We start from the raw sequence: 16,080 nt of genomic DNA, 5'->3' as shown, positions 1-16,080 counted from the left end.
CCCCACTGCTGCCAAACAGCTCAGTAAGTACTTTATAACCTGAGCGGTAAAATTGCCTCCTTCCTGATTTGGTCACATGAGATAATTAAAATCCCCAGGCCACTAAACGTTTATGTTAAAATAATGCCCTCAAAGCACTCATTCACTAGGAGGGACAGAGCCAGTGCTCAGTCACACGCTTGATTCTCCATGTTTTGGCAGCTCTGGAACACGCCTGACTTCAGCAAGTAACAAACGCACTCGGTCCCTGCCCTCCGATGCACTCCAGTCTACAGATACCCTTCTAAAGGTTCCATCCCAGAGCCCCTCCAGTCACCACAGTGAGGCCGATTAACAAAAAAACGCATAAAATTTCTTTACTTCTGAGTCTCCCCTTGTAAGAAGAGGCTGGAGATAAAGGGGATTTAATTTTTTAAAAAATGCCATAATTAGTTAAATACCTCTCTCAGTTAGGCCCTCTCGTGCAGAGAGACCAGTCCCGGACAGCTATGACCCTAGGGACCCCAGATGGCACTAGGCGTGGCTGGGGAGGGCTAGGTGTCAAAGTTTCCCTGCCCGGCCTTTCTGCAGTAGGAAGCCAAACAGGAGGTGGGCCGAGTACATCACCATCTTAGAAAGTCCCTAAAGAACTTCCAGAGCTTGGTGACCCAGAGATTGGCACCAAGGTCAGACAGGTACTGGATCTCGGGCGTGAGCATGCGCCGGCAGAGCTGCTCGTGTTGTGGCCCGATGCTCTTCTTGAGGTTGTAACCCAGGATGGACTTGATGCCCAGGGGCTGCCAGGGCTGCATGGCGGAGTCCTGGATGGCCTCCGCATCAACCGCTTGGCCGCCATCTATGCAGATGCTGCGCATGTGCTCGTTAGCACGGCGCAGCTTGGCTACCTCGCGCGCCATGCGCTCGCGCCCGAAGGCCTCCACCTTTCGCCAGAAGCTGGCGTTGAAGTGGCGGTAGAGACGCACATCCAGCAGGTTCCAGGCGGTGGCTCGGCGGTACAGCTCGCCTGAGAGCCGCGGCTCCGGCGAGTCGCGCCGCGCGTTGAGCTTGAAGTACAGCACGTCCTCCAGGTCCCAGCACAGCAGTTCCCGGAGCAGCACCAGGGATTCGTCGAAGTACTCCTGCAGCAGCACCAGGTGGAAGCGGCGCTCCACCTCCAGGATGTGCTCCTGCACGCGCGGGCTGCCCGGATCCAGGCTACTGTCGTAGCCCAGGTCGAAGAAGAGCAGGTTACGGAGGTAGTGCGCGTTGTAGCTGCTCGGGTCGTAGTAGCGATCGGGATCCTGCAGGAACTCAGCCAGCTTGTCGCGACTCGACAGCTTCCAGGTGAGCGGCACCACGGACCCAAAGTAGTGGAAAGAGGACTCGAAGAGACGAGCGGGGTCGCGGATGACCGTGATGAAGGTAGCACCCGGCCGCACCAGCCCGCGCACCTCCTCGTAGTGGAAGCGCATGTGGTTGCAGATGATGTTGAAGCATGCCCCTGGCCGGTAGTCCTGCACCAGGCTTCGTGCGAAGTACGACGGGTAGTGGAAGTCGTTGCGGCCATTGGGGAAGGCGAACTTGAGCTCATGCTTCTGGCCGAAGCGGAAGAGGATGTTGAGCAGCGTGCTGCTGGCGGTCTTGTGCGTCTTCATGAACACAATATCCCGCCGAGGTTGGCACCCTCCGGCAGAGCCGTTGGCGGGAGTGGCTGCCACTGGCTCATTGGGAACAGGGGAGCAGGGCGCTGCGGCCTCTGAGGTCCTGGGGGGAGACAGGGATGGAGAAGTCAGGAGGTTGCGAGTGACAGTACCATCGGGGAGTTGGGAGGGGCCTGAGCTGGACCAGTAGGCAGCCACAATCCACTCAATGCATCCCTGAAGGATTAACACCATTGCTTTGTGGGTGCTAGAAAAGCACTCTACCAACCCGGCCGCAATTTCTCCTGCTCGAGATTGTTGGGGATTTGTTTCTTGTTTTGTCTTTAAATAATTTATTTATTTTTATTTTATAGACATTGGTGCTCTGCCTGCACTTATGTCCGTGTGAGAGTATCAGATCCCCTGGAACTGAAACTCCAGACAGTTGTGATCTGCCACGTGGGTGCCGGGAATTGAGTCGGGGTCCCCTGGAAGAATTTTAACAGCTGAGATCAGTTATTGGTAATAATTTTTCAGATTACCCTAGTACCGCTAACTGAGGAGCAGGCAGTGCCATGGGCAGCCTCATGAGGAGATGGGAGAGCCTGGCTGCTTAGGAAGAGGGACACAGTTCCATAGGCCCAAGTTTGAAAAGTTCGAATCCAGGCCCTTGTGCCAGGTAGTATTCTGGGACAAATCACAGTCTGTCTCTATCCTGGGCCATACTGTGGCCCTGTTGGAGCCTCAGATGATAGTTCAAGCCCGGGACACAGTGTTGGGTGACTTTACTGCTCTACGGGCTAGGCTCTACCCTTCTTGCCGCTTCAGGGACACAATGAGGCCTGGGTTGCACCGAGAGTTCTACCAGAATGTCTGCCCTATACATCATGGTGCAGGTGGTGCTGGGTAGTCGTCTAATAGGAAGCTTCTATTGTAGACCGTGCCGAAGCCCCGCCCCACGCCCTCCTTGACGTCACTCACGTGAAGGCCATGTTGGGATACAGTGGAGGTACCACATAGGAGTACAGCAGCAATAGGAAACTGGTTAAGAGAGCCCCCAGCACTAGCCCCTTGGCCTTGGACTTGCAGGGCTTCTTCGGCAGCAGAGTCATCTCAGGAAACCGCTGGGGACAGCACAGACAGAACAGAAGGGTCAAGACCTTGATCCCAGGGAGTCTCCACAGCCGCTAGGCTTTGAAACAGGAGCTGCTTTTGCCAGCTCTGTGGACTCCCGGGCTGGATCCTGACAGGGTCAGAACCTTAGAGAAGTCGAAGACAGTGGACTCAACTCAAAGAGAGTAGACGAACTGGGCAGAGAGGAAGTTCTGCAGAGTGTGGTTCTTTTAGCCAACTAGTAAGGACACGGGTGCTGACAGCCATCTTGGTAGACCTTTTAGGTGTGTAATGAATGCATTTTGAGGGACAAAAGGAAGAGAAAATCTGTCTCAGCCCTAGCCTCAGTTCACAGAAGGCTAGAATCTTTTCTACCTCAGAGCTCAGGGACGGCCTACAGGATGTCCCCTGTATTACCTTCTCTGCTAGAATGGAAAAAAAAAAGATATTTAATTGTATAGTTATGTTCCAAATGCTGCATAAAATGTACACATTAAAAACTGTTGAGTCGGGGCTGGGGATTTAGCTCAGTGGTAGAGCGCTTGCCTAGCAAGCGCAGGTCCCTGGGTTCGGTCCCCAGCTCCGAAAAAAAGAAGAAAAAAAAACCTGTTGAGTCAGCTGGGCAGTGGTGACACACGCCTTTAGTTCTAGCCCTTTGGCGGCAGAGGCAGGCAGATCTCTGGGAGTTTGAGGGCCAACCTGGTCTACAGAGCAAGTTCCAGGACAGCCAGGGCTACACAGAGAAACACTGTCTTGAAAACAAGCAAACAAACAAAACTAGTGACTCACTTTAACAGGGTGTCTGGGTGAACTTTTGTTATTATTTGCTTGGGATGCCAAACAAATGTGGATACAATGGTCCTACCCACGGGAGACTTGAGCCGTCAACAGTAATGGATGAGGTCCAAGCTGCTGGGGTAAGGGAACTTTCCTACCTCCCCATAGGTGTACAGAAAGGCTGAAACTTTCCATTTCTCCCCTAGCTGGTGTTTCCAAGCCCCTGAGGCTTCGGGAGGTCACACACACCTCCCTGTGACCATACTTGTGGTATGTCACCAAGCCCATGTGGAGGGAGCACTGACAGGGAACTTCTCTGGGAAAGTGACCTCATGCGTGCTTGCTGAGAAGCCCACCCCCAGAAAAGTGTCACATAAGAAGTTCCCCTCAAAGCAAAGAACATAGAGAGGAAATGGCAGAGGGAGAAGCCATACTGGAGGGGAGGTTTCCTCCCCTGTGACAGCGACTCGTTGCTCTCAGTGTAAGGCTGGGCAAGGGCTGGGGAGAGTGTTCCCAGAGGGCCAGTGACGTTAAATGAGGTTCCTTGACATGCCACTGGTCGGTGGAAACACATGGATACATCAGTGTATAAAGTCATGTGTGTCAAAGGTGCTCATGGCAACTTGATTAGAAAATGGAAGGTGGGAGAAAATTTCAGTAGCAGCAGCAAGGGACAAAAGGGACATCATATACACCAAGCCCATTCCCAGAAGTCATCTATCAATGAAAAAAAGAAAAAGGAAGAAAGAAAGAAAAGTCAGCCAGCCATGAAGACACAATGGTAGCATAGTAGGAGGTCCAGTCTCACTGCACCAATGGAAGGCTGAAGAGATGGCTCAGGGGTGGTGCATGGTGGCTTGGAGTTCTGTTCCCAGCACCCATGTGGGGTAGCTCACAACTGCCTGCAACTCTAGCTTCCAGTGGGTATGATGGTCTCTTCTAGACACTGTGGTTTTTACACACACACACACACACACACACACACACACACACACAGAGAGAGAGAGAGAGAGAGACAGAGACAGAGAGAGAGAGACAGAGAGAGACACAGAGAGAGAGACACAGAGAGAGAGACAGAGACAGAGAAAGACAGAGAGAGACAGAGAGATAGAGAGAGACAGAGACACAGAGAGAGACAGAGAGAGAAAGAGAGAAAGAGACAGAGAGAGAGAGACACAGAGAGAGACAGAGAGAGAGAAAGAGAGAGACAGAGAGAGAGACAGACACACACATACACACATACAGAAAGAGAGACAGACAGAGAGACAGAGACAGAGACAGACACATGCATGCACACACAGAGACAGACAGAGACAGACAGAGACAGACACACCACACACACACACACACACACATTAGAATAAATAAATCTTAACCAGGCAAGATGATGCACACCTTTAATCCCAGCACAGTCAGGAATATCTCTGAGAGTTTGTCACCAGCCTGGTTTACAGAGCTAGTTCCAGGACAATCAGGAGAGACCCTGTCTCAAAAACAGAAACAAAAACAAAAACAAAAACAACCCCAAACATAACAATTCTAAAAAAAAAAAACCCAAAAACACCCAGAAAATTCTGGAACGATATGCCCCACTGCTCCCAGTCCATACACGTGCCTAGGTAAACCTACACGACAGCCTGGGCAGACGCAAACATCTGCTGAAGGACAGGGAAGTGTGCTTCACCAGAAATACGTAGCACCAGAGACCGTTCCGATTTTGCACTTTCTATTTTGAGTTATGTTCCTACGTGTAAAGAGCTATCTTACTGGGTCTAGAGAGATGTACGGCTGGCAAAAATCTTTGCTACTCAAGCATAGAGATGGCTTCAAGTTTCCTAACACCACATTAAAAACAAAAGCCAGCTGCAGGGCACAGTTGTAATTGTAGTTCTGGGTAGGCAGAGGCTACCAGCCTCTGGAGGACTTCTGGAGTTCATTGCCCAGCCGGCTTAGTGAGTCAAGCAAGCTTCGGGTTTAATGCGAGACCCTGCCTCAAAAAGTAAGGTGGGTGAAGCTAGGCATGGTGGCCCACACCTTTGATCCCAGGACTCAGGAGGCAGAGGCAGGGGATCTCTCACTCCTAGGGTAGCCTGGTCTCCAGAGTGAGATGTAGGACAGTCAGGGCTAGGTAGAGAACCCTGTCTCAAAAACCAAACTAACAAAGGTAGAAGGCAATCAAAGGGGCTGGAGAGGTGGCGCAGAGGTTAAGAGCACTGACTGCTCTTCCAGAGGTCCTGAGTTCAAATCCCAGCAACCACATGGTGGCTCACGGCCATCTGTAGTGGGATCTGATGCCCTCTTCTAGTGTGTCTGAAGACAGCTACAGTGTACTCATATACATAAAATAAATAAATCTTTAAAAAAAAAGACACTTCATGTTGATTTTGGATTCCACATGCATGTACACACACACACACACATTCATATTCATATGAACATGTGTAAACACATAAAACACATAAAAGTTCTTGATAACAGACAAAATCTAAACATTAAATGCATTTATTATATATCTAAAATGCACAGCCAGAATGAATTTTATGCGATATTTGTGTTATACCAACGCCTTGACTGTGACTTATTGCATGAGGCCAGCTGTGGAATTTTCCACTTGTGGATATTCAAAAAGTTTTCGGATTTTAGATCATCTTTAATTTCAGATTTTGGATTTAAGGATCTCAACCAGTGTTCTACATTTCCAGAGGCCAATCCTCTGAGCATATCTGGGGAGGGGTACAGAGAGAAATAGTTTTCTAAATTAATCAGTTTTGCAACAGTCGCATTTCACATATACTATTTAATAGGAAAGGGGACAATAAGTTGCCTCTTGATCAGGTTCTGGGTTTTTGCACCCCCCACCCCACTTTTCCTAAGCAGTGCTAGGATTCGCCTAGGGCCTCCAACATTCCAGGCAAGAATTCTACCATTGGGCTGTGCCACGTTCACAGTTTAAAGTTTACAAAGTGCAAAACAGACGTGGTGACACATGACTGTACGCGTGACTGTAATCCTAGGGGACGCTTGGGGGTCAAGCGTTCAGGTCAGCCTGGGCTACATCATAAGACAGTGTCACAAAAGCCAAACCAAACTAACAACAACAACAAAAATAAAAACAAACAAACAAACAAACAAAACAAAAAACATTAGTCAGGACAGGGACCAGGAGGGAAGATATGGACCTCAGTATCTGGTTGCTTGCTTGCTTTAAAGACAGGGCCTCACTATGTACTCCTGGCAGTCCTAGAACTCACTCTGTAAACCAAGCTGCCTCAACTCATTGAGATCCACCTGCTGCCCCTGTTTCCCCAGTACTGGGATTAAAGGCGTGTGCCACCAAGCACAGCTGGATCCCTCAGGGCTGGCCTTTGACATTGACTTCAGACAAGCCAGGGATCCCCTAGGACCCTGGGGAGCCTCCTGAGTGGTTAGCGCAGTTATCATTTCGGTGTTGGCTCCAACCCTCCTGAGTTCTGGGCAAGGAGCCGTGATAGGGGACTGGGAGGAGCTGCCCACTAATCTGCCTGGTGAGTTCCAGTCAGCCGCCAACCTTGTGCTGAGGGTAGGGAGTCCGGGCTAGCAGAAAGTCAGCTCATGGAACAGGCCGGGAACAGACGGTAGGCATAAGGTCTTAGTTTGTCTAGGGTTAGAGGGATGAAGATTCTCATAGCTGGCTCTTTGCCAAGCCTGAGGGCCCACCCTGTCGCGCCCCACTCACCAGAGTACTTTCCGGAACTCCGAGTAGCTTCAATGATGGAGGTCTACGGTGGAGGACTGGCAGTAGGGGGCAGACCAGCATCCTAAACTGCCAATCAGGGGCTTCCTGACCTCACCCAGGACAGCGTGCTCCCCAACCCGCGAAACATCACGGATTCGCTCATTCTACCATTTGGGTTTTTTGAAACCTCACTAGGTCCCTGTGTGTACTGAGATCCCCACGGGGCTACTTGAGTCTCTGTTAGAAGCCAGGCGTAGGACAGGAGCTTTTCCCACAGCAACTACGTAATTCTACTCAGCAGATACAACTGTGTCGAACCATCACCCCGTTTTGTAGACGCAGAGAACGACGCTCCAATAGGTGACATGGTTTGCTCCGAGTCACTCAGCAAATAAGGGCAGGGCAGGATTTTGAGCCGGTGTTTGTGGATCTCCCATACATAGATCCTTACTTTGTAGATAGCAGCTCATGTGTAGGGTATCTGAAGCCGGGGAGTGGGGGAAGGGAGGGGCAGGAGTGACAGGTCAAGGCATAGCCTGGACTCTGTCCTAGGAACATAGAACTGTCTGACCGTAGTGGGCAGAGCTGACAGGTAATATGAAGGGATGAGAAATAGAAGGGACCTTGGTGACTGGTTCGTCTGGGTCAGCTTCTTGAGGTATCCAAGGCTCCTCAACCCCTTGCTGTGTGACCTCTGCGAATTTGGTAACAAAACCCCTCCTCTGTTGCATTTGGGTCTCCTCCAGCAGACACAGGACACAAAGTAACGAAGTCATTCTGAGCAAACTAAAGCTAGAAACCGGGCTGACTAGTACCCAGGAGCCTAGCTTGAGGGAGATCAACCTCAAAGCTCTGTGGTTCCAATGACAGGTGATCAGAGTATCAATTATTAATAGCAGTGACAATTAGCCATTGTCATCATTGTTGACCAGGGGCCCAGTCCTGCCTCACAGGAGAGGTACACCCCACACACACTTTTGACCAGCTGCAGGTGGTTCATCCCAGAGATCCTTGAGCCTGGCACTTGGTGAATGTTTGGTAAATGACACCCCATGGCCTGGGCATCTTGGGGAAGAGTGTAGATACGACCTTTAGCCAGACAGCTACCACCTGGGTGACAGTCATACTGTGAGGGTCATGTCAAAGGCCCCAAGAATGTTTAGCTGTAACTGTGGTAAAGTTCGTTTTGTGTGCAGGAACCCCTAGGTTCTGTCCTCAGCACTGAGGATGGTGATGGTGATGATGATGATGATGATGGTAGTGGTGATGATGGTGATGGTGGTGATGATGATGATGGTGATGATGGTGGTGGTGATGATGATGGAGATGACAATGACCAACATGTATTCGCTATCCCTCACTGGGTGTGAGGGTGCATGCCTATGACCCAAGCACTTAGGAAGCTGAGGTCTTAGAGGTCAGAGAGAGTGGGCCGCAGATCAAGATCTTGTCTTAAGGAGACAAACAAATAAACTTCCCGAGCCCTACCGTGTGTGAGCCAAACATAGGATAATCACTCATACGGAAGAATATGCATGTGGTGGTGAGAATAATTCATGTACAAGGACATGCATGTGAGAGAACACACAAGAGACCTAGAAAGAGTCAGCTCCCAGCCTGGGTTCTGGTCTTAAAAGCCCAGCTCTGAAGCCAGGTATGGTGGTGCACACCTGTAATCCCAACAACTTGGGACACAGAGACTTGAGGACAGATTAGGCTGGAGAGAGAGAGACAGAGAGAGAGAGAGAGAGAGAGAGAGAGAGACAGACAGACAGACAGACAGACAGACAGACAGACAGACAGACAGACCCTGTTTGGGGAAACTAAATATGAAGGTGAGACAGCTCAGCTGGTAAATGAAAGGTACTGGCTACCAAAACATAACCTAATTTTGAACCCCAGGTCCCAGAATTTGTCCTCTGACCTCCACTCTCTCACCTCTTTCCCACAATAACTAACTAAATATAATTTTAAGTGCCAACACACACATACACACGCAAACACTCCAGCTTGCTGTATGTCCTAAGCAAGGCTGTTTCCTTCCGTGGGTTGTAATTTCGCCTCTAAAATAATGCCAATGTTCTGTCATCATAGGATTCTCGATGTGTAGACGGAACACACAGGCACAGGGCTTGCACAGGGCAGACATTTGCTGGATTGATCATTACTATGCCCCTGCCAGGGTCCCAGGCTGTCCCCATCCCATTGTGCACACACTAGCCTAAAACGGTCTGATAGAAAATGAATGGCATTGAGAAGTAGGTTTCCAGAGAAGCAGGGAGGCCAAACCTCAGAGAAGGTAACAATGTCCTCAAGGTCACACAGCACAGGGGAAGTAGAAGACATGACTAGAAAAATAGGTTCTGTGCCTCCTCCTGCTCGTGATGGTGACCAAGGCGGGCACTAGGATAGATGGCTCCCTTGTCATTTCCCTCATTAATCCCCAGTTGCGTGGGTTAGCCAGCCACATCATCCTGGTAACTGGTAGCAAGCCAAATCCAACATCCTCCAGGTCAGCTAGGACCCTGCAGGACCAAAGGAGAAGCAGGACTCATCCATTACAACCTACATGCTGTGAAACTTGCCCAGGTTGGAAAAGCTGACTGAGAGTGTTAGCACCGCATAGACCCTCTGCTCTCCCTGCTGGAGACAGGGGACACACTCACCTTGGGCTGTGACTGGCTGCCCCTTTCCTCTCCCAACACCCGGGCTGCCTCTGCAGTCAGTGACAAGAATGCTCCAATGATACCCAGCAGGCAGCTAGCTGGCTCCCTCCACACCCCCACACCCCGTGCATATGAATATTTATGAGCACCCTCCCTGGGGATAATGAATGGAATGCCCAGGTGCCATGGTCTTCTTGCTGTCCTCTGGCTGGACAGCCCTGGGCGATCCCCACCCTTCTTTAGACCCTAACAGCCGGGTCGTTCATTTACCCAAGGGCTCAGCAAAGTTCTGGGTGTCCTTGGGCCAAGGGCACAGGCACTGCAAGCTTGAAGGCAAAGACTGTGGGGGAAACTGGAAAGAGGTGAACTGATACTCCTATGTGGGCAGCCTATTCAAACTTTCTGGCCGCTCTGTGGGTCAACTACCCCTCTCAGGCCCATCATAAAAAAGAAACTAAGGTCCACAGAGGCAGAGTGTAGAGCAACAAAGTTACAGGTCAAACACAAACCTGCCTGTAGCTCAGACCTAAAGATACTAAGACCGGCCAGACAGAGATGTTAATTGGCCAATATAGGACCTCCAGGGTAACAGCTATCAGACCCAGGCGTGCAGAGGAAGCATGGCGTCTCTGAATATGAAGTCTTTCATCAAAGAGTTCATGCCATGCTGGGCAGCCTGCCTGAGCAAATAACAGGGTCACATGCACAGCGTGGACCCATTTTGCAGGTTTCCAGCTGGCTAGAGATGCTGTCCCGGGGCCTTGGAGGGAGAAAGTCTCCTGAAGCTCAAACTTAGCCAGCACAGCAATCTTAGGTTTAGCGCAGTTTCCTTTTAACTTTGTCCCTTAAGAGAGACTTTGTTGAGTCCATCTTCCTTAGATGCCCACACTCATAATGGCTCAAGCAGAAGGCTCTAAAGACACAGGAAATTACATTTAATAATAGTGTAAAGTCCGGGACGGTCAAGCTCACCCACCACCACCAGTCTGCCTACAGAGGCTGTCCCTCCCCGTCCTACCCTTCCTAAGCTGTGCATCATAATAAAGTTCCTCCCCACGTCCTCTTTCCCTTTAAGGGTCTGTTTGCTGTTGGTGGTGTGTTATTCTGTTCCATCTCCAATGCTCTCCCACTCGAAGGCCCAGTTTTGAAGCTCTTTCTCCTAATAAGCAATCCCTAAAGGGTACATACAGGTATGTCGGCTCTTTTTGAGGACCACCCTGACTGGGAGACCGTTTTACTTATTTCTAACGTGTATTGCGGCTTTTCTGCCTTCTGGGCTGGCCTAGTTTGAAGGCAGCTTTAAGGTGTGAATCAGACAGCAAGAATGGGACCTATGCCTCCACCTGATTGATCTATGGCCATGTCTAGGAGGGCATTTTCTTGATTGCCAATTGATGTAGGAGTGTCCGGGTGGCAAGGGGGAACACCATCTCCGGGTGAGCAGGCCTGGAAAGGTCGCTTAGCACGGATGCAGGGAGTAAGTCACTAAACAGTATTTTCTGCTTTAAACCCCTACCTTGAGTTACTGTCCTGACATTCCCAATGAGGAACTGTAACCTTGTAAGCTAAAGTAAGTTCTCTTTCTCACATGATGCTTTTTTTGGCCATGGTGTTTATCACAAGCAACAGAGACCTAACTAGAACAGACATGGGTACCAGAAAGCAGGGGTATGGGCTATGACAGACCTGACTGCAGGCCTTGTTGGTTTCTTTGGTGCTTTGTTTTGTTTTTATTTTTGTGTTTTGTTTTGTTTTTATTTTTGTGTTTTGTTTTGTTTTGTTTTTATTTTTGTGTTTTGTTTTGTTTTTATTTTTGTGTTTTGTTTTGTTTTTATTTTTGTGTTTTGTTTTGTTTTTATTTTTGTGTTTTGTTTTGTTTTGTTTTTGAGAAGCGTGTATTTGGAATTTTGAATGCTCAGAGTTGATGGGCTAGCTGACCTGTGGGAAGTTGGAACATAAGATAATGCTGCGAGAAGTACAGAGAGTGGAGATCTGGTCAAGGAAATTCCCTAAGGGCTGTCTGTGTGATATTTTAGATTAAGAATCCTTGGAAAGGGGCTGGAGAGATGTCTCAGTGGTTAAAAGCACTGACTGCTCTTCCAGAGGTCCTGAGTTCAATTCCCAGCAACCACATGGTGGCTCACAACCATCTGAAATGGGATCCAATGCTCTCTTCTGGTGTGTCTGAAGACAGCGACAGTGGACTCACATACATAAAATAAATAAATCTTTTTTTTTAAAGGTTTAAAAAAAAAGAATCTGTGAAAGCTTTGCATTACTGAGACAATTGATGCTTGTTAGCCACGGCTGAGGAATCTGGTGTGATTAAGAAGAGACCAGTATCTTTGAGGCAAATTCCTCAGGGTGAACACACAGAGGCTGTGGTGCAGGGAAGCCAGTGCTGCTTCTTGAGCTGATAACCAAATGTCTGTGAGGGCTTTTACCATGGAAGAGGGCTCAGCCCACTGCGGGCAGCACCATCCCTAGGCAGAAAGCGAACTAGAATAGACCTTTTATGTTCATTTCACAGACAAGGAAACTGAGGACCAGATGTTAAAAGAGCTGCCTTGTTACACACTGTAAAGAATGAATGTATTCATAAGAGCAAAACTGTACCTCTGTACTTAGATTAAAGGGCCTGAGATGGCACCAAATGGAAAGTGTACTTCCCCAGAGAATGGGGTCACTCACCATCAATGGCACAATTTGATTCCTTACATACAATGTGAATACACACACACACACACACACACACACACACACACACACACACATATATATATATATATATATATATGCGCATGCATTCATAGTTTACCTGAGTCTGTATTACTTTGGGAAATAGTAAAACTTTATAAATAATGGGCCAGCAAGACATCTCAGCAGGTAAAGGTGTTTGCACCAAACTTGATAACTCAAGTTTGATTTTCAGAACCCACATGGTGGAAAGAAAGCCAATCGTGGAAGCTGCCTTCTGACCTGCAGGCGCGCATGCGCAAACACACTCGGGGCACACCTCATGTTGCTGAGTCCAGCATACTGCTCTTTCCAAACCTTAGTGTCTGAAATGGAAAGGTATAGCCAATGGCAGAACAGAGCTGGGAAGTGTGGGGCACACTGTGGACCTCCCTCTGGGAGTGACTCACAAGGGTCCAGACACTTATTCACTTTGAGGCTCTCTGGAGTAGGGTCCTAGAGCAGAGAGATGGGGAGCGTCGTCTAGCAGGGCATTTTATCTGGACCCTAACTAGTTGGCTCACAGGACATCTCCAAGCTCACAGTCCTGACATCTTGTCACCCTTTCACTCCCATGACTGGAGCTGTGATGCCAATGGTTCTAGGCTTGGCTCTCATGACTTAGAAGGCAGTTCTTTTTTTTTTTTTTTTCTTTTTTCTTTTTTTTCGGAGCTGGGGACCGAACCCAGGGCCTTGGGCTTGCTAGGCAAGCGCTCTACCACTGAGCTAAATCCTCAACCCCGTTAGAAGGCAGTTCTTAATGTTACAATGTCTCCTCTCTTCTTTTCTCTCTGGTGTCTTTCCTCCTTCTTCTTTTCCCTTCGTGTGTGTGTGTGTGTGTGCGTGTGCGTGTGTGTGTGTGTGTGTGCATGCTCCTCGTGTAGACTAGTTAGTTCACTGTGCTCCTGACTGACTTCAAACTGGTGATCTTCCTGCTCAGTTTCCCAAATGCTAGAAATATGAGCATGTGCCACAGTGCCTAGCAATCTAATGTTTCAATCACACAATTGCATCACACACACACCCACACATACACATACACACACACGCACAGGCACACACACACACACACACACACACATACACACATACACGCACACAGGAGCACTCGGCACCCAACAGAATCTCTCAGTATTGCATGGTAGCTCTAAGTAACAGGTGGAGAAATGGGCCCAGCCACTGTGGCAAAGCTAAACCTTGAAGCACATTCACAGCTCTCTCTGAGACACTACCCAGCTCATGCAAAACTCCTAGCCTTCCTGGTAGCAGATCCGAGTACCCAAAGCAGCTCTAGTGGGAAGTGGCACATCACAGATGTCAACAAGAAACCAAACCACTCCATTACACACACACACACACACACACACACACACACACACATCTCCAGGACTTAACGTGGAGGGTAAATATCATACTTTATACCAGTCACAGTCTAAAGATGTACGTGATTGTGTGAACACATAGCATGGTAGAAAAGTTTATGGAGGCATTGAAGACACCACACACCCACTGTCCATTTCCAGACTCAGGATGCCCTTAATACAATTCTGCTTCTGAGTTCTGAAACAGTGTGATCTCTGGCAAGAAACTGTTTCTGTCCTAACACGTAAAGGTGAGGCTATTTCTCTCTGTCTCTCTGGGATGACAAAAGTGAGAGGCGTGCAGAGTCCTTAGCTCAGTGCCTAGCCTGTGGCAGTGATCTGGTTATGCTAATGGACAACTTGGGTCCCTTTAGATCAATATACATGCCACCTCACCCTTTCAGTGATCAATGTTTCCCATGTTTTATACCCAGCTTGCCTTGACACTCATATTCCACACCCAGTAAAACTGAGGCAGACAGGGAGTATCACAGAAAGGCTCTAACTGTGGGCCTAACCTCTGCCCTGGAGAGAGCTCTCACCTGATGATTCCAGAGGTCTCCAATCTGGTAACCCTTGGGGGTGCTTCTGCTCCATTCTGCCATGCCCTCTCTATCATCTCTCATGGAGTCGAACCAAAGCAAGAAGCTTGTCACAAGCCACAGACAGGGCCTAGAGTCCCACTATTTGTGGGCCATTCTGAGTGAATCACTGCTCTCCCACACAGGTTTGTTTACTCTTCCTTAGAGCCCAGAGAGAGGTACTGTGAGTGACAGATTTATCTCGAATGAGAATTCGGCACAGAACCCAGGAAACAAAAGAGATATCAAGGAAGACATTTCTTCTCCAGTTTGGGCAGGAGGAGTTCGGAAGGGGGGTTGGGGGTGCTGGGGTCCTGAGATGGGGACCAAAAAACAAGACAAAACAAAAACCAAAAACAAAAACCCAAACTCTGATTTGCAGCGAACACAGCCGCTTCTGAATGGTGTGACCTTTCAGCAAGGCACTGACTCCTTAAGCCTCCGTATCCTCCCTCTGGATCAATAGCAACGACGCCTATAGCCCAGTGCAGATCAGCTTAGGGGTGCCTATGCACCCCTCTGGACCTCAGGTCACCCCCTCCAAAGAGGAAGAGACTGAGCTCTTCTGATTGGCTCTCCCTCCACACCTCTTTCCTCCTGAAGATTTCCATGGCATCCTCACTATCACCCCGGTAACCTTGGGTGTCAGGTGTCGGTTCCTGCAGCCAGATGTGTGCCTGTCAGCACAGACAGCTCAGGAAGGAGGGTGGCTCCACTGAGAAAAGAAGGCTTTCGCTCTGTGCTGGCCTCTCACCAAGGGAGTAGACCAACTTGAGATCCCTTTATGGAACACTGGCCCACGGCTCCGGAAATGTGCAGTTGCCTATAGGATCTTTCCTGTCCTAACTAGAGAAGTCTCTCCTTCGTGGCCTCATCTCCTCAGGGGCTCACATCCTAGAGCACACCCCCAAACACAAGTCTGTCATTGCCCAAGACCTCCAGTTTCTGCTGTGACAGCCCCTTCTGGGAAAGCAGGTAAGGAGCAGGGAGATTCCTGCCTCCTTCTCCACTAGGGCCGAGGCCACAGTGTCCAAGAGGATTAATTATTAACAAACTCACAGTTTCAGCAGAGTGCAACAGCCAGCCTTCTCAAGCCCCACCCACCCCATTTTCAGGGACTCCGGGGTCCGGGGAGGAGGGGCACCCAGAGCAGAGCAAGCAACCAGCCAGAGGCTGCAGGACACAGTGTCGGTGAAGCAGCTCTGCAGCATTTCTGTATCCCTCGCTGGGCAAGCACGATCATCGATCCCAGTTTGGCTACAGAGGTAGTATAGGCAGGATGTTCAGGAAGTAGGCTGAGGCAGGGCACAGCCAGGGTGAGTGCAAAACCTCCCCGACATACCTTGGCCCTGTTCTCCTTGGGCTCCGGGTGGCAGGGGTAGGTCCCGGCCCCCGCCGCCGTGGCGCTCACTGGGCGGCGGGGCGCACTCGCGGGGACCCGGCGCGCTGGCAGGCCTGGTCCATGCCCCCGCCCCGCCGCCGCAGCGGCTGCCGCACCCGTTCTCAATACTC

General features: G+C 49.7%; 1 protein-coding gene across 1 annotated transcript; it reads right to left on the bottom strand.

The window, feature by feature from the left end:
* Positions 1-330: 330 nt before the first annotated feature.
* Positions 331-16,080, bottom strand: Gal3st1 (galactose-3-O-sulfotransferase 1). The gene is made up of 3 exons (XM_032916686.1): positions 15,911-16,080; positions 2,601-2,743; positions 331-1,743 (listed from the first exon to the last, which is right to left on the bottom strand). Exons 2-3 carry the CDS (start codon positions 2,729-2,731, stop codon positions 603-605), a joined length of 1,272 nt encoding a protein of 423 aa, XP_032772577.1. The 5' UTR covers positions 2,732-2,743; positions 15,911-16,080; the 3' UTR covers positions 331-602.

This window comes from Rattus rattus, chromosome 11 (genome assembly GCF_011064425.1).
Source record: "Rattus rattus isolate New Zealand chromosome 11, Rrattus_CSIRO_v1, whole genome shotgun sequence".
Taxonomy (NCBI): domain Eukaryota; kingdom Metazoa; phylum Chordata; class Mammalia; order Rodentia; family Muridae; genus Rattus; species Rattus rattus.
This window is presented reverse-complemented; position numbering and strand designations above follow the sequence as displayed.